The sequence below is a fragment of the Trypanosoma equiperdum genome, assembly GCF_001457755.1.
Source record: "Trypanosoma equiperdum strain OVI genome assembly, contig: ctg_1026, whole genome shotgun sequence".
Taxonomy (NCBI): Eukaryota; Euglenozoa; class Kinetoplastea; order Trypanosomatida; family Trypanosomatidae; genus Trypanosoma; species Trypanosoma equiperdum.
This window is the reverse complement of record NW_027122979.1, coordinates 1-16,833: the sequence shown is the minus strand read 5'-3', so window position 1 is coordinate 16,833 and position 16,833 is coordinate 1. Positions and strand designations below refer to the sequence as shown.

General features: G+C 48.0%; 8 protein-coding genes across 8 annotated transcripts; all 8 read left to right on the top strand.

Moving 5' to 3' along the window:
* Window positions 1–363: 363 nt before the first annotated feature.
* Window positions 364–1,587, top strand: TEOVI_000901100 (uncharacterized protein; the record flags this gene model as incomplete). The annotated part of the gene is made up of 1 exon (XM_067219949.1): window positions 364–1,587. The coding sequence occupies one exon, from the start codon at window positions 364–366 to the stop codon at window positions 1,585–1,587; it is 1,224 nt and encodes a 407-aa protein (XP_067076050.1).
* A 303-nt stretch (window positions 1,588–1,890) lies between these two features.
* Window positions 1,891–4,296, top strand: TEOVI_000901000 (uncharacterized protein; the record flags this gene model as incomplete). Its single annotated transcript, XM_067219948.1, has 1 exon — window positions 1,891–4,296. The coding sequence occupies one exon, from the start codon at window positions 1,891–1,893 to the stop codon at window positions 4,294–4,296; it is 2,406 nt and encodes an 801-aa protein (XP_067076049.1).
* A 1,352-nt stretch (window positions 4,297–5,648) lies between these two features.
* TEOVI_000900900 (3-hydroxy-3-methylglutaryl-CoA reductase, putative) lies at window positions 5,649–6,953 on the top strand (the record flags this gene model as incomplete). Its single annotated transcript, XM_067219947.1, has 1 exon — window positions 5,649–6,953. One exon carries the CDS (start codon window positions 5,649–5,651, stop codon window positions 6,951–6,953), a length of 1,305 nt encoding a protein of 434 aa, XP_067076048.1.
* A 1,632-nt stretch (window positions 6,954–8,585) lies between these two features.
* On the top strand, window positions 8,586–9,047 carry TEOVI_000900800 (RNA-binding protein, putative; the record flags this gene model as incomplete). The annotated part of the gene is made up of 1 exon (XM_067219946.1): window positions 8,586–9,047. One exon carries the CDS (start codon window positions 8,586–8,588, stop codon window positions 9,045–9,047), a length of 462 nt encoding a protein of 153 aa, XP_067076047.1.
* A 1,281-nt stretch (window positions 9,048–10,328) lies between these two features.
* TEOVI_000900700 (tumor suppressor, Mitostatin, putative) lies at window positions 10,329–11,639 on the top strand (the record flags this gene model as incomplete). Its single annotated transcript, XM_067219945.1, has 1 exon — window positions 10,329–11,639. One exon carries the CDS (start codon window positions 10,329–10,331, stop codon window positions 11,637–11,639), a length of 1,311 nt encoding a protein of 436 aa, XP_067076046.1.
* Window positions 11,640–12,029: 390 nt separating this feature from the next.
* Window positions 12,030–13,007, top strand: TEOVI_000900600 (uncharacterized protein; the record flags this gene model as incomplete). The annotated part of the gene is made up of 1 exon (XM_067219944.1): window positions 12,030–13,007. One exon carries the CDS (start codon window positions 12,030–12,032, stop codon window positions 13,005–13,007), a length of 978 nt encoding a protein of 325 aa, XP_067076045.1.
* Window positions 13,008–13,554: 547 nt separating this feature from the next.
* On the top strand, window positions 13,555–14,166 carry TEOVI_000900500 (conserved repeat domain containing protein, putative; the record flags this gene model as incomplete). Its single annotated transcript, XM_067219943.1, has 1 exon — window positions 13,555–14,166. The coding sequence occupies one exon, from the start codon at window positions 13,555–13,557 to the stop codon at window positions 14,164–14,166; it is 612 nt and encodes a 203-aa protein (XP_067076044.1).
* A 682-nt stretch (window positions 14,167–14,848) lies between these two features.
* Window positions 14,849–15,352, top strand: TEOVI_000900400 (uncharacterized protein; the record flags this gene model as incomplete). The annotated part of the gene is made up of 1 exon (XM_067219942.1): window positions 14,849–15,352. One exon carries the CDS (start codon window positions 14,849–14,851, stop codon window positions 15,350–15,352), a length of 504 nt encoding a protein of 167 aa, XP_067076043.1.
* Between the last annotated feature and the right edge of the window lie 1,481 nt (window positions 15,353–16,833).

The window sequence follows — 16,833 nt, the reverse complement described above, 5'->3', positions numbered from 1 at the left end:
TTTTTTTTAAAAAGTCGAGACAAGTTCATATGTTATGGAGGTGTGGGAAAGTAAGTTTGGTGAAGGAAAATAGCGGAAGTGATTGTGGAGGTGACCTATTGTAGTGAATCTGTATCCTTAACAGGAGATAGAAGTTTTGTTCTTTAGAAAGTTGACACCCCTTTTTACATCAGCTGTTGTTTTTGTGTGTATGTGGAGGTTCCCCTACACGGAATATATATTCATAGTTGTGTAAGGTCTGTCATACGTAAGTATATACGTGCTGACCCTTTTACAATGTTTTTTTTTTGTTTACCTGCCACTGAAACGACAATAAATGGCGTCAACGTATTCACATGTGTATGAACGTTAGAAAGGAAGAAGATGCGAAAGTTTTGTCATTTCATGGCAAATTGTTGGAACTCGGCAAGATCTCACGCGACTTACGGTGCTGTCCCGTTAACACACAGCCAGGTTACCTCTGTTTACGCGACCGATGGGGGCAAAGTGGATGAGTTGGGTTTGCTTGAACTTGTGGAGGAACGAATTTTCAGTTGGAAGTTAAATAAGTGGGAGATGCGCATTCCTCCCAATCTTCCGAACGATCAAAAAGAATTGATCCGACAGGAGCAGGAAAACCTTAAGCAAATTTTGTCCGAATGGAGAAAGTGTTTCGGTGCCTTAAATGCCGATATTTTGCAGATTTCATCTTTGACAGGGGTTCCGAAGGAAGTCGTGAGAGAAAAGAACAGGACGTGGCTGCAAGAAGAGGTAGCGAAATTACGGTGGATGGGCGAAGTGAATAAGGCGGCATTATTGCGTGACGCGTTTATGCGGTTGGAAGCATTCGGATCAAGGGACTTTATGTTTATGGAACGATTATGTTGCATTTATGGTTTGGCGCGGCAGGGGACATTTGATGAAGCGTTTACGAACTATATCACTGAGGATCCAGTTACAAATGATATTTTTGTGGATGAGCGAAACCCCTTTAAGGAGCTAGTTGCTCATATTGTGAGAAATTACAGTCAAATTGACATTATTTATGACTTCTTAGGTTTTAACTATAGTGAGGGTTACCGCTCGTCACTAAGGCGATACATGGAGTATTTACAATGTAAAACGGCTGAAAATGTAAGGGCCTCTGGGAGGTTGGTAACAGGTGACAAAGGGGAGCATAACATCCTGTTTGACTACTGTGTTAGCAGAGAGTCGCTGGTTTCTGGTGACAGCTGCCAGGGAATAATCGACTTTCTTTACATCAATGGAAATGATGTTACTCTTATTATTATCGCTTCAGACAACCCGTGGTTGCGCAATCGCCAGCTACCCCATCGCAGGCAAATGGAGGGTATTGCAAGGCGCGTGTGCTTTGTTCTAGGTATCCCACCTTCTGAGGTGCGGATTAGGAACCTTCTTTTACCCCCAACGTATCTTGATAAGGGTTCCATCGTTCGGTTGAATGATATCGTATTCCGTCTCTCAAATGAGCAGTCGAATTTGCTGATACCGTGGTTGACAAATTACAACAAAGAACTGGACCCTAAAGATGTTGATTACACGGCACTCGCGAAAACAACGAACGAGGAGGAATGGCTCACTTTGTAACTTATGGTGAACAAGCGTCAAGAAACCGTCACATATCGCTTTCGGTTATTTGTCGCTCTTTTAGTAGTTTTAACGAGATGCTCTCCCTTCACCTTGTTTCCCCGTGGCCATATTGGTTTAACATTTACTTTTCCCCGCTTTTTTCCCCCTTTCCCCATAAAAATAAAATAATAAGCGAGGCAGTATATCATTAAGGAGGACTGGTTTGTTGCTGCAACTCTCTTTTCGTACTGCTTTCTGGTGAAGAAAGAAAAGCAAACAGCGGTTCCAGTGAAACAGGGGGTCTACCCTTCGTCGAATGATATGGCAGCCCAACACACATGTCTGGTAAGAGTTAATTTATATCTTTTTGATGAGAAAAGTGGTCAATACGAAGATTATGGGCCGGTGGGTTGCACAATTATCGGTACACTTTCCGATCCTCCCATTTATAAAATGGGTTGCTATGACGAAAGGAGTGAGTACCTGTGCACTGCAGTTATTACTTCCAACAATGAAACGGGTGCGTGTATCGCACTACAAGAAGGAGGATACGTATCTTTTAAGGATGAGCAAGGGAGGTGCTGGTCTATGCTTTTTGAAGAAGAGGATGAGGCGATTAAGTTCTGTGCGCATGTAACTGTAGCTATGTACGGTGTGTCTGGCTCTCCGGAGCAGAGTATTATTGCTTGTGATGTTACCATGGGGAATAGGGATCGAATTATCCTCGCTAACGATCAAGTGAAGGTTCGTTATATTTGTTGGGTTATCCAAGCTGAAAATCCGCGAAAAGAACTTCCCACACTCGGAAGCAAGTTGGATGGAAATCTTCACGACGATAAACCGGTTGCATTGTGTGTTCCAACAAACCACCTCAGTGTTACACCAGACATGAGGGGGTTTGAGGGTATGCTTATTGGAATGACTGAGAAGGGGTCTCGTTTCGTAGTGGTACCCTCGAAGGTCAGGCGTGGGGCAGGGGCACAGGTGCATACCTGCTTTTTCATGCACGTGGTAAAGAAAAAGGATACTTTGACCGGTGAAGGAAACAATAGTGGGGTTGTTCCCTTTCTGACTTCGCCTTCCAACATGTCAGGTCAAAAAGCTGATGGAGTAAGTAACTTGAGTCCTGATGCGGCTTACGCGGTGCCTCCACCACCGGCTGGCTTTAACAGGGAGCAACTATCAGCTGTTGACCGGCTTCGCGACTGCGCCGAACTGCTCACGAGGCAACTGCAGAGCATTCGCCAGCAACTCGATGTCTTCATGAACGATGTCAAGCTCTTTGAACGCGACACGAAGCCTCACAGTTTGTCTAGCGCCCAAGTCGAGTATTCAGTACAGAAGCTCATGAGCGACACTGAGCAGAACAAAGAACTACTTTCCCAGAAGGAAATCACCCTGAAGCAAATGGAGGAGAAAAATAGAGATCTACAAAAGAAAGTTGAGAAATTTAGCGCAACAACCAACATGCTTGCTGAAGAGAAAAAAAGTACTATTAATTTGCTTAACGAAAATAAATTGGATTTGGACCGAAGGTTGGCAGACGCCCAGGCTCAACTTACGAGAATTCATTCCGAACGCGAAGATGTTTCTCGTCATTTGTCTTCAATAAAGCAACTCCTTCACGTCACTGACCAGGACATTAAGACCGAGAAGCGAAGCCTACAAGTTGCATCAGTTGTGTTGCAGACTAATAAGGCGAAGCTCGCGGCAGCTGAAGCAGCCCATACAGAGGAGAGCTCGCGTCGGAAAATTATGGAATCAAACGCCACGACTCTCAACGATCAGCTGCGCAGTATTACAGACGACATTCGTCTGAAGGAAGGTCAGATAGAGGAGCAGAGGCAGAAGATAGAGAGTGATAAGCTTCACTACGTGCAGTTAATAGAAGATGAGCGTGGCAAGGGTGCTGAGGATGTTCGTGAGTTGCGGCAGGAGCTACTTGAGGAGCTGTCTGTACGTGAAAGAAGGTACCAGGAGGAACGGCAAAGGGTTGCACAAGATTCTTTTGAGAGAGGGCGCTTCCAGGGCATTGAGGATGCCCAGAATGAGGCTCTTGTGGAGGCCGACGCGGCTACACAAGAATTATCCATCACCATTCAGCGACGGAAAGCTGAGTTAAACGCCATGTGTGTGCGTTTAAGGGTGGCAAAGGAGCAAAATGAGGCGGACGAGTGCCGAGTGGGGGCTCAAGTTGTAGTGTTGGAGAAGACGATCAGCACGGTTACGGCACAGAACACGCAGATGGAGGTGGAGTTGAATTCTTTGAAAACAGCGGCAGACAGAGTTGAAAGTGACGTATTCGCGAGCATGAGGTCAACAGTCGAAAAGCTTTCGCACCCAATTGGTCGGGATGACCTGCTGGCACTAATTCACTCACTGCGGATGAACGAAAACGTTAGCTACGATTTCGAGACAAAACGTGAAGAGGAAAGGCAGGCTGCGATTGACCGGGAACGCAGGGAAGTTATGGAATGGGTTTCTGGGACGATAAAGGGTGACATTGTTCGTTTCCCGCCTACACATGTGCCGTACTTTGCCGATGGTGTAGAGCTAAATTCGGGTGGAACTGGGCCACTAGAAGAGGGAGGACAGCTCAGCCATATAGTGGAACTGAGGTTCGATGACATCAACAATGCCAAGGAGTCCGAGAAATGCTGTTTAGACGACGTTAATGCGCTTTATCGTTCGCTTCTGCTCGAAATCACTTGTGGGAAGTCCCTGTAGATAATGGTTTGCAAATGAAAGGTTGAGTGGAAACAAACGTTTCCCAACCCAGTAACTGTTGTTCTAGTCATGTGCATGTGGCAAGGCAAGTAATGCTGTGGCCATTTGGGGTGTTCCGCCACAAATACTTGCTTCATAGGGGGTGATGTTTCTCGATGTTGTGCTTACGCTCGGCTTTTTACCATTGCTGCCCCATCGGTAGTGTTTGGAGCGGTACAGAATTAATTTCTCGGGATTTACCGAAGTGGTTACAACATCCCAAATATATCAGGTAATCTTTATTTCGGTGCAGCTTGGGCTGCACGACACGCCTTACCTGGTCTTGGGTGTTCTGTGGCTTCTGTTTTGTAAGCCCCTCTGGATCGATTGGTTCGCTACAGGAATATCAAAGGGAGAAATACGATGTCTGCGTCAGGAAGCAGGTGCTTTTTATTTTAGTTTCAACAACGTTATGCACGTTCCTTTAATCCTACGGTTTCACGGTGGGTGGCTGTTTCCCGACGGTTTGAAATTCAATGAATCAACCGACGATTCACAAGTTGCTAGAAGCAGTGGCGCCAAGGCAATGTTCTCACCGACTGGCTCCACGATCGTTCGTGGCAGACCTAACTCGGTTTGCAGCCGAGCGAAGCAGTAACATGAGGATGCCTGCTTATACTTGAACCGGGTAATGTGCTTGCGGTGCATGAGGGGAGGAGAGGGTCGAACATTGTCAATAATTTGCTCTTGAATCCACTTTTTCTGTTGTCTACTGTATTAGCGTTGGCCACTGCCGAAAAGGGTTTCTGTTCTTCATGCCGTAGAGCAAGATTTTTTTTTTCCACCTCTAGCTGTTTATGTTTTCCACAATTTACTCCTTTAAGCAGAGACTTCATTAGTCATGGGTGATGGGGACGTCACGAGTAGCGACCCTTCGATTAGGCGTGTCTTCTTCCAACTATTTGCTCGATGCGCTTCAGACCGGCCTACAAACAGGTGATGACAGAGCAACCCGTTAGCACCGATATACGTACGTAGGTACACATTAGTGCCTTACGGTCAGCCACTAGGCTCATAACTGCGCATAAGGTACTGCCAGTGTTCGGTTCACTGGTTTCCTGACGTGTTGTTTCGTGTTCCTTAAGTCCACGGTCGGGAGGATTGGTTATCCTCCGTGGGAGTGGTAAAAGTCTAACTGTTTTGTTCCGTTTTTTTTTTTGGAGGGTGTGTGGGTGGGAAGGCTCCTCCGGAAAAAGTGAATAACAGGCTCACTTTTTCATTCTGATATCCCTTGTTCACTTTTTAGTTCCCCACTTTTGCAGATTTTTTTTTTTTTTTAGCTACCAAGCATTTTGTCGTCAAAAGCACTAGCAATGCTTCGTAGGACTCTCTCATGTGCTTGTGGGACAGGCAAAACGGGTTGGGGCGCAATGAGCAATGCCGAGCTTGTTAAAGCCGTAAGCAGTCGTCAATTAACCTTTTATGGGTTAGAGCAGGCTCTGGAGCCCGACTACCAGCGCGCTATCGCTGTGCGTCGTGAAGTGGTGTCCGACTATGTGGCATCCTCCCAAAGTGCGGAGGTGAAGAGGAAAAGCTTGGAGCGTATACCATTTGAAAACTACGAATGGGATCGAGTGGTTGGTCAGAACTGTGAAAATATTGTGGGTTACGTTCCTATTCCTCTTGGTATGGCTGGGCCAATAATAATGGATGGCTGTGAATACCCCATTCCCATGGCCACGACAGAAGGTGCCCTGGTTGCCAGCACACATCGAGGCGCACGAGCTATATCCCAAAGTGGGGGCTGTAAGACACTGATCTTGGGCGAGGGCATGTCACGTGCTCCAGTAGTGGAGGTTGAGTCTTTGGAAGAGGCGGGAAGGCTTCATAATTTTTGTGTAGAAAATTTCACTGAAATCAAAGCAGCTTTCGAGAGCACGACGCGATTTGGGAAGTTGCAGTCGCTCAAGTGCGTCATCATCGGTCGCAAAGCCTATATTCGGTTCCGCGCGACCACCGGAGATGCGATGGGGATGAACATGATAACCAAAGGTGTCGACAAGGCATTGGAGTTAATAAAGCAAAACTTTCCGTCGATGAAGGTTATTGCGTTGTCGGGGAACTACTGCACTGACAAGAAACCCTCCGCAGTGAACTGGATTGAGGGGAGAGGAAAAACTGTCGTTGCCGAGGCGCTCGTAAGGGGCGAGTTGGTTGAGCGCACATTAAAGTGCACCGTTGAGGATCTTGTGTCACTAAATATCGACAAAAACCTCGTTGGCTCAGCTGTTGCCGGTTCTGTTGGTGGCTTTAATGCACAAGCTGCCAATGTTGTTGCAGCAATTTTCATTGCGACGGGGCAGGACCCAGCGCAGGTGGTGGAATCCTCCACCTGCATCACCACAATGTCTAAAGTTGGGAACGATCTGCTCATTTCGGTCGCAATGCCCAGCATTGAGGTGGGAACAGTTGGTGGTGGCACGGGTCTACCAGCCCAGAGTGGGTGCTTAGATATGATCGGGTGTGCTGGGTCGAACAAGGAAGCACCAGGGGCCAACGCGCAGCTTCTCTCACGTCTTGTTGCGGCTGGTGTTCTTTCTGCGGAACTGTCGCTCATGTCAGGGTTGGCTGCAGGGCACCTCCTAAGTGCCCACATGCGGTTGAATCGTAGGAAGTAATGCGGATAAAAATGAAACCAGTATGAAGTAGAGTGTGGTGGAGAGGGCAATGTGCGTTGTCCTTGTGGGTTGCACAAGGGGAGGAGTATGCGCTTACGTTATTGCTGTGATTAAGTGGCGGTGGCTGATCGGAGTTTCAGTGCTCGTGTAAGCGGGTAGTGCATGTACGGTGTAGGTGCTGGTCATCTGCACCTCTTTCCTCCTTCTTGAGTGTTCGGGTGTGCGTGTTCATTATCGTATTACCTATGGGTGTGCCGATTTCGACCCTTTAGCATCGCTCCGAAAGAGGGCAAGAGGGCCGGCGCGCCCGTATTTCTGGGGATTATTCCCGTTCCTTAATGTGGTCGTGCTGCTTGATTTTCTCTGTACAAGCTGACGCTAAACGGGGGTTCGCGCCTTGTGTTGAGGTTACCCGTTTGCCCTGACTCGTGTTCGCATGTACGCGGCAGCGAATATTTCAACTTAAACTGAGGACCTTTCCAGTCAGGGTGGTGGTACCATTGGAGTAGCAGAAGGGGGTGTTTATTATCGTAGTAAAAGGGAAGGTTGGTTGTACAGTGTGACTTTGTTTTCGATAGGCGCCACCGCTCTTTGTGTCACGGCTGTGCAGTGAAGGTAGCGGCTCGACATGTGGTGAATGAAGATGTCATTGAAGCGATGTAGGCTTTACACGAACTATGTATGCTGGCAGTGGGTGATAAGGAATAGAACACCTACCCCAAGGTGACCAACCAGGGAAATCTGCAGAATTCATAAGATACAACAATGAAAGCGAAGCAGCGTCTCAATTTGAAGGGGAGGCTGCGGGTAACACGCCACCGCGGACTCGGCCCGACTTCATAAATGTGCTGTGGGCGCAGGATTGTGACGTGCTTTGTGTTACGGCATCTGGTTGTCGCTTCGCAACACCGTGCGGTGCTGCAGCCTTTTTTATTGAACGCTGCGTTTGTGCTGTTTTTTCACCACAACCGAGCTGCCCAAGCAAGATGCACATTCATTACAATAGCGTGTGAACAAGCGATGCACGTAGTTGGGACGCCTTTTCAAATGAAAATGGCTTGCTTCGGGCCCAAACCACTCCGATGTTAACGGGAGGTGGGAGTGGCGCAGCAAACATGTTACTTTTTTTTTTTTCTGTTGGAACCTCCTTTGTGTATCTTCCCGTGTGCATGTGTTTGGCAAAGCACAGGGTGTAGAAGCCCAGCAGGCGGATTGTAGGCGTGGTTGGTTTGCCTTCTTCCCTCTTTGTCCAGTTTGGCAGTGCGGTATGCATGCACATGTACGTTTACTCGTTGCGTGGTCTGGTGTATGTCTCACCGCACAACAGTCCTAGTAACCTTCTGCATGTAAGGGGAAAGGTATTTTTATTTTTGTTGGAGTGGCTAAGTTTAACTTTTCTGTATATGTTCGCCTCGGTGTGCGTTTGGGAATTGTGTTCTGCCGCAAAGGTTGCTCGCGCAGAGTCGATGCGGTTGTGCGTACTTGTACCGTTATGGTGGGGGTGCATGCCCTTCTATTTTCCTTTCTCGTTTAAATTTTTACCGAAGACGCAGCACCCAGAGAGGAGGAAAAGTGAGGGACTGTACGCAAACGTGTTGGGGATTCGAAGACGTTGTGACGGAAGTTTTGCATATGTCCTCTTCTGCTCTGTTGTTCGTGGCAAATTTACCCACAGTAGCGAACGCGCAGTATGTAGAACGCCTGTTCTCGGCTTACGGTCACGTTGCTGATGTCAAGATTGTGTTTGAGGGATCGGTGCAGTTTGCGGAGGTGATGTACAACGCCGTGGACGATGCGGACTCTGCGATCGCCGCGCTGCATCATCACTATTGCGCATCCAGGAATACACCTCTGGTGGTATTATATCACGTGAGGAGTCCTTGCATTTCAGAATATGGCCGCAAAGTTGGGCGCGAGTACGCCCAAGCAGCTGCGCTGGGTCGCGACCCCTCATACATCCCACTGGAGGGGTTTGACGAGAACTATCCTCGGACAGATGTCCCCCCGCCCCCATCTGACAGAGAAATCTTTGAGGGAGCGCGCTGGAATGACAGTAGCGGTCCAGCAGGCGAGGGGCGGTTGCATTCGTATTAGGAGGTTGTGGTGTGGTAACAACGGTTCGCCATGCGCTTACCGTGCGTTACTGTAGTGAGAATGGCCCCTGGCATTTCGAGCACATACCCACTATCTGTATCGTGTTAGATGCCTTAGTTGTATCATTTTCGTTAATGTTTTTGTTTTTGGTGGTGGGGCAACATTTAGGGGAGGGATGTGTGGCGGGAATTTTTCTCATGGAAGTGCTGAGTGCTGGCAATGAGGAAAAGAGTTTTTATTTCATGAGTATTCTAGAGGGCACTGCGGGGCCGTGTGCCACCAGCGTATCGGGAAGCGTGCGCAGACGTGCACATTACTGTGAATCTGTTGGGCGTGGATATTTGCAAGGATTGATTGTTGTGGGCACTGCCCAGCATTTAAGATGGCGCCTTGAATCTGTCCACACCTTCGCACCCTTCTTTGAACGACAGTTTCCAGTCCCAATCATGAGGGTGGAAAATGATGAGCAAAACGCTGCAGCGACATCACATATAGAGTTTTTTTTTTCGTGGCTTCTCTGTCCATTCTCTGCAACTGAAGCACAAGAGATGCTACGTGAAGCGCGAACAAGTGAAGTGTAAGCCCATATACACATCATTATGATTGTGGTCAGCATTATTTTGTCAAATTTCTTTCATGACTCTCTTCGATTTTCGTCTTAAAATTGGCGTATCGGTATCGTTTCTCTTCACGTTTTAAGCAAGCATTACCCTCATTTTTTCACCCCTTTCTGCTTAACACTCATTCGTGACGCGTTACGTATTTTTTCCCTCTTAACCGTTCACTCAAAATTCTTTGCTGTGGGAGTGCTGACATTTACCCGGAGGTTGTGATGTACCTCCCCGCCCATTCCCGAAAAGGTCAAACGCCTGAGCAAAGTCTGGCGGGCGAGAGAAGGTAGGAAAAGAAAAAAATAAAAAGGAGGCAGCTGCGGTTTGGACGTGACTCCTTAACGTTATGCATATCGCCGTGGACACGGGTTGTTTCTGTCTCGTTTACTTCACCGGGTTCACGGATATCCCTTACGGGCGCACGCGTTGGCAGTCTATTGCTGGGTGTCCATTGGCAATCATCGTTTTTTTTTTTCGCAGGCTTTACCTGCGTTCTCCCTTCGCTGGTCCCTTTTCGATTTTTCACTTCGCCTACGCACTGACGTGAATGTCTCATTCTTGCCCTGTTGCTTCCACTACGTGCCACCGAATGTGACAAGAATTTCGCTATTTCATCTTCCGTATTCGGTTGCGCACAATTGTAGTGCTTTCTTAGTTTGTGAACATTACTATGGACGCTGGAGATGCCCGTGTTGAGCGGCTTCGCCGTGTGAATCGCTACAAAGCTGTTCAGGCAGAGCTCGCGCGGGAGCGGGAAGAGGCGGAATTTCAGGCGATGCGCGAGAGAAAGATAAGTGCCGCAGCCCGCGACGAGGCGCTTGCAAAGGAATTGGCGGAACGACAGCGCCTGGAGTTGAAGGATGCGAAGATGCTACAGTTCGTTCGCGACCTTCCGGAGTTGCGGAACCTAGAAGCGCAACTGAAACACGCCCGCATGAAGGTGGACCGGTCAGATCAGGTTGATGAGTGCTGCAAGCGCCGCGAAGAACGTTTACAGGAAGAGCGAGAGTACAACGCCTACTTGGCCGAAAAGGAAGCAAAGGAGAAGGCAGAAGAGGAAGAAAAAAGAAGGAAAGCAATTCAAGCATTTAATGAGCACCAAGCGGCTCAACTCAAGCTGATCGAGGAGCGAAGGGCGCAAGCTGAGCGTGATGCTGAACAAAGCCGGCAAGAGCGCTTTGCTGTCGACGCTGTCGCTGCGCGTCTGCAGGAGAAGGAGTTCCTTGAAGCTTTGGAGCGGCGTGAGAAGCAGCGGCAACTCCAGGCGGAGCAGGATGAGTTCTACAGGCTGCGGAAGGAAATTAAGGAAAATGAGCGACTACGCCAGCAGCGCGAGGACGAGGCTATTGAGGCATACCTGGCTGAGAAAGGTCGTCGCAGGGAGACGGATGAAAAGCTGCTTCGTGAGAAAGAAGCCGTCAAGGCCCGAATCCTCGAGGAGCAAAGCAAAAAGATCATGGAGGAGCGGTTGAAGCGTGAGGAGCTGGAAAGCCTTCTGAGCGACTATTATGAGGCTGAGCGCATATCGCGAGAGAGACAGGCTTTAGCAGATGCTAAAGAGAGGAGTGAGAAATTAGCTGACGCAGTAAAGCAAGAAAACTGGAACCTTATTCAGGATCGAATTAAAGCGAGGGACCTGGAACGTCAGGAGGAGGCCATGATGCGTCAGAAGGCCGTCGAGGACCTTGCTCAGCAGGCGAAGGCGAAGCGTCTGGAGCGGGAGCGGCAGATAGAAATCAAGAAGCAAAAAATATTAGAGACGGAGCGAAGGTTGGAAAAGTTTCAGGAACTCAAGCGTGAGGAACAGCGCCTGGCTGCTGAGGTGGAGGAACGGGAGAGAAAGAGAGCCGAAGAACTTCAAGAGTATATTCGACGAGCCCGTGCACAACTTCTTGAGGAGTATGTGCCAACCCTAGGTCAACATGTTCCGGCCCGTTTGCTGACTGTGGATGAAAAGAAGAAATTTGGGATTACGAAATAGAGCGCCCATGCTGTTTAGAGGCTTCGTTTTGTTGTAATTTCCTCTCTTGAAGTGCCTGTTGTGACAGGCTGTGTTATTCTTCCTACTTTTGTCAGTTTTCGACCTTCCATGTATAATTTATGTTTTACTGCATCACTTATATCGCGCGGAGGCGCCACAAAGCTTGTTGCGTTTGTGTGTGTTGGAGTGTTATCATAAGTAGAAGTGGTGCCGTAGCATCTTCGTTGTTTTTTTTGTCATCATATAATGTTATTTTCACGTGTTTTGTTGTGTTTTGGCTACGTTATGTTGTTTTCTCGTCTTTTCGTGTATCACGCTCCTCGTTCGGTGGTATCGGGTCCCTTTGTATGCTTCCTTGCGCGTGTTATTTAGCTTATGCGGTAAGAATCGATGAACACATCAATTCGTCTGCTTTCGAAGAGACAATCAACTGAAAAGGTGTGGAAGGCAGTGCCCCTGCCACAGCAGTTCCACACATCACTCGAAACTGGCGATTGGATGAAGGCTTTGCATGCGTATCAGCGTCATCCTTATCATGCACCTCCCGTGGATACATTTGATTTGTTGAAAGCCGTGATGCACGCAACCGGCGTGCGTGTAGACGACGTGAAAAGCCGCTTTAATGAAAAGATACGTCTCTCCGCGATTTTACAGAGAAAGGCACCGGATGAAGTGGAGTGGAGTGTATTTTGGGAAGCACTTAACAAAGGTGATTCCAAAACCATCAGTGCTGCACTGATGGGAGCCCGACTTTCCAGTGTTTCACAACAGATATCAACGGCTGAGGCGTGCGCCGTGCTATTGAAAGCCGCCGGTGAAGATTGGGAGGAAAAACTTGTGGATAGCTTTCCGTTTGCAACCGTTACGCGGTGTAATTTGGTTCATGTTGCTTTGGCGCACAAGCGATGGGATGTTGCTGTGGAGCTGTTGCGAAACGTTCGTATCACCCGAAGCGATGTCGTTACCCTGTGGCCACTGATCGAAGAACTCGATTGGGAAAAGGCTCTGATGCTCATATCCGCGTGCCCGAAGAATTCGGTACCGTTCGATCTTGCTTTGACGCATATTCTTCGTGGTGGTTGTAGCCTGCAGCATCTGTCTGAGCACCTGGAGAACGCATGTGTGCTTGGTGATGCTGATGTTGTTGCGCCGCTTTTAGCCCACGCTGTGGAGGTTGGCGACTGGGAGTACGTTGGAAGAGGAATGGACCACCTCGTTGACATTGGCCAGGTATCTCAACCAGCGCGTGAGGTGTTTGAACACATGGGGAAGATTCATGGGACGGAGAAAGTTTGCAAGCGATTGGAGGAAAATCGCATACCACTCCACCGTGTTACAGTCGAAAGGTTGGAAGCACTCAAGTTGTGACCGCGTATGGTGGGGTCCCGCCATATTTTCCCCCTCCCCCAACTCCCTTGGGGAGGTTGTACAGCTGGGGGTTCCTTTTTGTTAGTATCTCCAAATTTTCTGTGAAATGTTTCCTGCGGGTTCATCTTTTGTCATATACATATGTATGTATATGCATTAACAGACGCTGCACGCGCGCACAAATACGGTGAGCACATTGACAGAACTGTAGTGTGGAGAGCTTCGTCGTGGCAACTTGTAGTGTGAAGGCACCATCGTTTCGTCTTTCTGACTTTGAGCAACAACAGCGCATCTTCTGATTCGTGCGAACCCTCTGGTGTGTTGCACTATTTTTTCCACCATTTTTTCCTTCGTTCCTACCTCCCTAAAATGGTCGAAAGGGATCACGCTAGCAGTCAAAGGGGTGACAAGGGAAAGCCACCCGTAATTAAAATAAGTAAAAGTGTGAGAAAAGTATAAGCCGCAAAGTTAAAAATACACCAAGAACACTGATAACAGGGGAACGAAGAAAAAAAAAAACAGGCCATAAGGAAGCCGAGGGGAAGATATGCGGCTCCTCTATGTCATCCCGCTTCTTTTGGCCGCTGCTGCCGTCGGGTCACTGGCTCAGCCGGATCCCCAGCCGCTTCTTTTCGTCTCGAAAATGATCTCGGATGACCACGTGGTGGTGGGCAACAACGTCGAATTCACTGTGACTGTCTACAACTACGGTCAAAGCCCTGCCTTTGATATTACCATTACTGACTTACTACCTGACGGTACTACGCGCACGAAGCAGGTGGATTCGCTTGCTTTCGGTGAGTCAGCCGAACTTAAGTACACCATTGTCACCAAGGCTCTTGGTGGTTATCACGTTGGGGTGACGGAGGTGTTATACTCCCTGGAGAGAGGAGGGAAGAAGACAGAAAAAGCATACAGTAACATCATCCGCGAAGGTACGGCATATTTCTACGGAGAGGATTACGACGATACAAATTTCCGTGGTATTGTGTCCGTGGTTACCCGCGAGTTCTATGACCGCTTATACAAGAGCTATGTGCGGGAGGCGGCGGTCTACGCCTTCCTATGTCTTGTTCCCGCCTTGTTTCCTCTTGTTGTGTACCGTATGGAGCAGAGCCAAGTGGACCTCTTAATTCGTCGCTCCAAGGCAGTTAAATGAAATAATTTGTCATTCTGACAGGTGCGATCTGCGCTTGTGAAGGACGACGCATTCAATTAGGGTGCGCTCCACTTTGAAAGAGGCAATGTGACGGCCTGTACAGGGGGTGAAAGGAGGAATCGAGTAGGCAAGAAGGAAGTGAGGGTGAGGCCAAAAGGCATATAATGGATGGTCAGCTGGCGCTTGTTCACTCATGTAACACGTGTCGTAGATCGTTCCTTGTATTGTGAGGAATTAAACGTAACCGAGGGTGCCTGATTCTTGCTATTTAAAGATAGAGTGTGTGATCAATGAACAGAGCAAAAGAGGGGAAGACAAAGACTACGGTGCTGGTCAAGAAATGTCTTGCAAGTAACGTGTTGATTTTAATGTGGAACAGCCTGATATCTGACAATGCGTAACCCTCTTGTGCGTTTATACCCTCCGTTAATATCTGCCACCTCTGCCTTTTTGCATGTGTTCAGCGTATGATGCAATTCGTCGACTTCATTGTACTGTTCATCCTGTTTTCTTAGCTGTGCGGTTGGTTTTGATGGTGCTGCTTTTCTCTTTTTTCTTTTAAATATTTTCCTTTTCGTTTTTCCGCATATATATGTTTTTTTGCTTTCATGGCACGTCGCGTAGTGGCTGTGCCACGTGGAAGCTGAAATCCACCACCCGTTGCAGTGCCCGGTGACGCAGGATGGCGCCCAGCAGTGAATTGAACGTTGCCAACCGCGCGGTGCTTAATGTTCCTCTCGACGCCTCGTGCCCCCAGCAGCTTCGCCATGCCAATATTGAACAGGACCGCCAGAGTGTGGCCTTGTGGCGGCAGGCGCGGCTAAACGAAATTGTGGCCGAAGAGGAGAAGCAAGCCTTGATATCACGGGAGGACCACCGGTTGATGGTAAGACACCTCCTTTCCGTTGCTTGCAGTCGTGATCCGCAACAACGGGTGAATGCGACAAAGTGGCGGTCCCTGATGCGTGCAGCGGACGATGAATTTGACACCACCGAGGCGTCGTTTCCAGGTGCAACAGACCCGTATCGACAGGTGGTGGCCAATCTTTCGTCTATGATGCTGTGGAGCAGCGAGCTGCGTAACTGGTCGTATGGTTACTCTACCAATTCGGTGGAAAAGTGCCATGAGCGTCAGCGAGAGGTTCTTCGGCAACTGAGTGAGTCAAGAAAGCTATTTCTGAACTAACTCACCTGAGGTTAGTAGATGAGGCACAAGAGAAGAGTTTGAACCTTCATACCCGGCTTGTTAGGCGCGTCTTCATTTCTTGGGAGGGAGGGTGCCACTTTCAACCCGTCACAGATGATGCGTGACTGCTTGGTGCCTTTAAGAAGCAGCAGCAGTTAAAAACGTTGGTGGGGGTTAGGTTCTAGGGGTTCGTGTGGCTTCGTGATCGTTTTCTTTTTTTTTTAAACTTTCTTTATCTCCTCTGTTGCGTTCTTATCGTCGCAGCCAACATGCGTCTAGGCAACCGGTGAAGTTTGGTGGATAGAACAAATATCATACAAGGTAAATACAAATGTAAACGAAGCCAACAACAACAACAACAGAAATTGCGCTTCAGGAGCAGTTTTTAAAGCGATGAGCGGCTCCGATCGCAATCCTGAAAGGGTTTGTGGAACAACAAGACTGTGATGAGTAGAAGCCCAATTAGAGGGGCCGGATGTAGGGAGCTGCCTGGTCGAAGTAATTCCAAACGCAGTGATGTTGCGAGAAGTTTTTTTTTCTATGCGCGCAAATCTCCGTTGCTTCTTTCGGGTGACCATGGTCTTTTCTTTCTCCACTTTTTCTTTTTCCCAAACCCCATCACTACCTTAACGATGTCGAAGCAGCAGAAAAGAAAGAGGCTTTTTTTCCTTCACTGTTTATTTAGTTATTTTTATTTTCATGGGATCGGATCTTCCTTGATATATTTTTATTTGACTTTACGAAGTGGGTTGTTTCGTTGAGAATCATTACGCAAATAAAACAAAATGCGAAAAGTAGGGGCGTTTCCAATTTCTATTTATTTTTCTTGTTTTTCTTTTTCAAATATTGCTAGCTCCAGTCGTACATTATTCTTGAGTTCTGGCGGGTTAAGTGCATAGAAGGCAAGCGGATGGGGAAGAAATGCGTCGAAGAGGGATCGTAAAACAGAGAATCGGCGAGTGTCACATCCTGTGGCATTTGTCTGATTCATTTCATTTCTTCCCTGTCTTTTTTATCTTTTCCCGTGCTCAAGTACGTTTACGTGTATGTGTGCGGGTGTTACATGTGTTAGTAGAAAAGCTCTTCTTCCGTTGTCGTGGCAACCGAGGGGAGGGGAAAGGACAATATGTGATGTTTTTGATGAAGTCATCAGTTTGTGGTACTTTTCTTTTCTTTTTCTTTTGTGTATTGTGTCGAGTGTGGGGTAGAGTGCGACATCGCCGGTAACGGGTGATGCCCTATTATTTCCCTTTTCTACTTTCTTTGCCCTATTACGATTTTTTTTCTTTTCATCTTGGCGCTGGCGCGGAACCAGTGCTGCTGCTCTTATTAGGCGAGAGTGAGGAAATAGAAAGGCGGTCAGCTTTCATGCCACACAAATTTGTAGTTGTTTAACCGAAATGGAGAAGTTGGAATATTACTTGCTTCAGCTGTTGTTGACGCTGGAATGTGCTTTTCCCCTTGTTTTTTCTTTTTTTTTT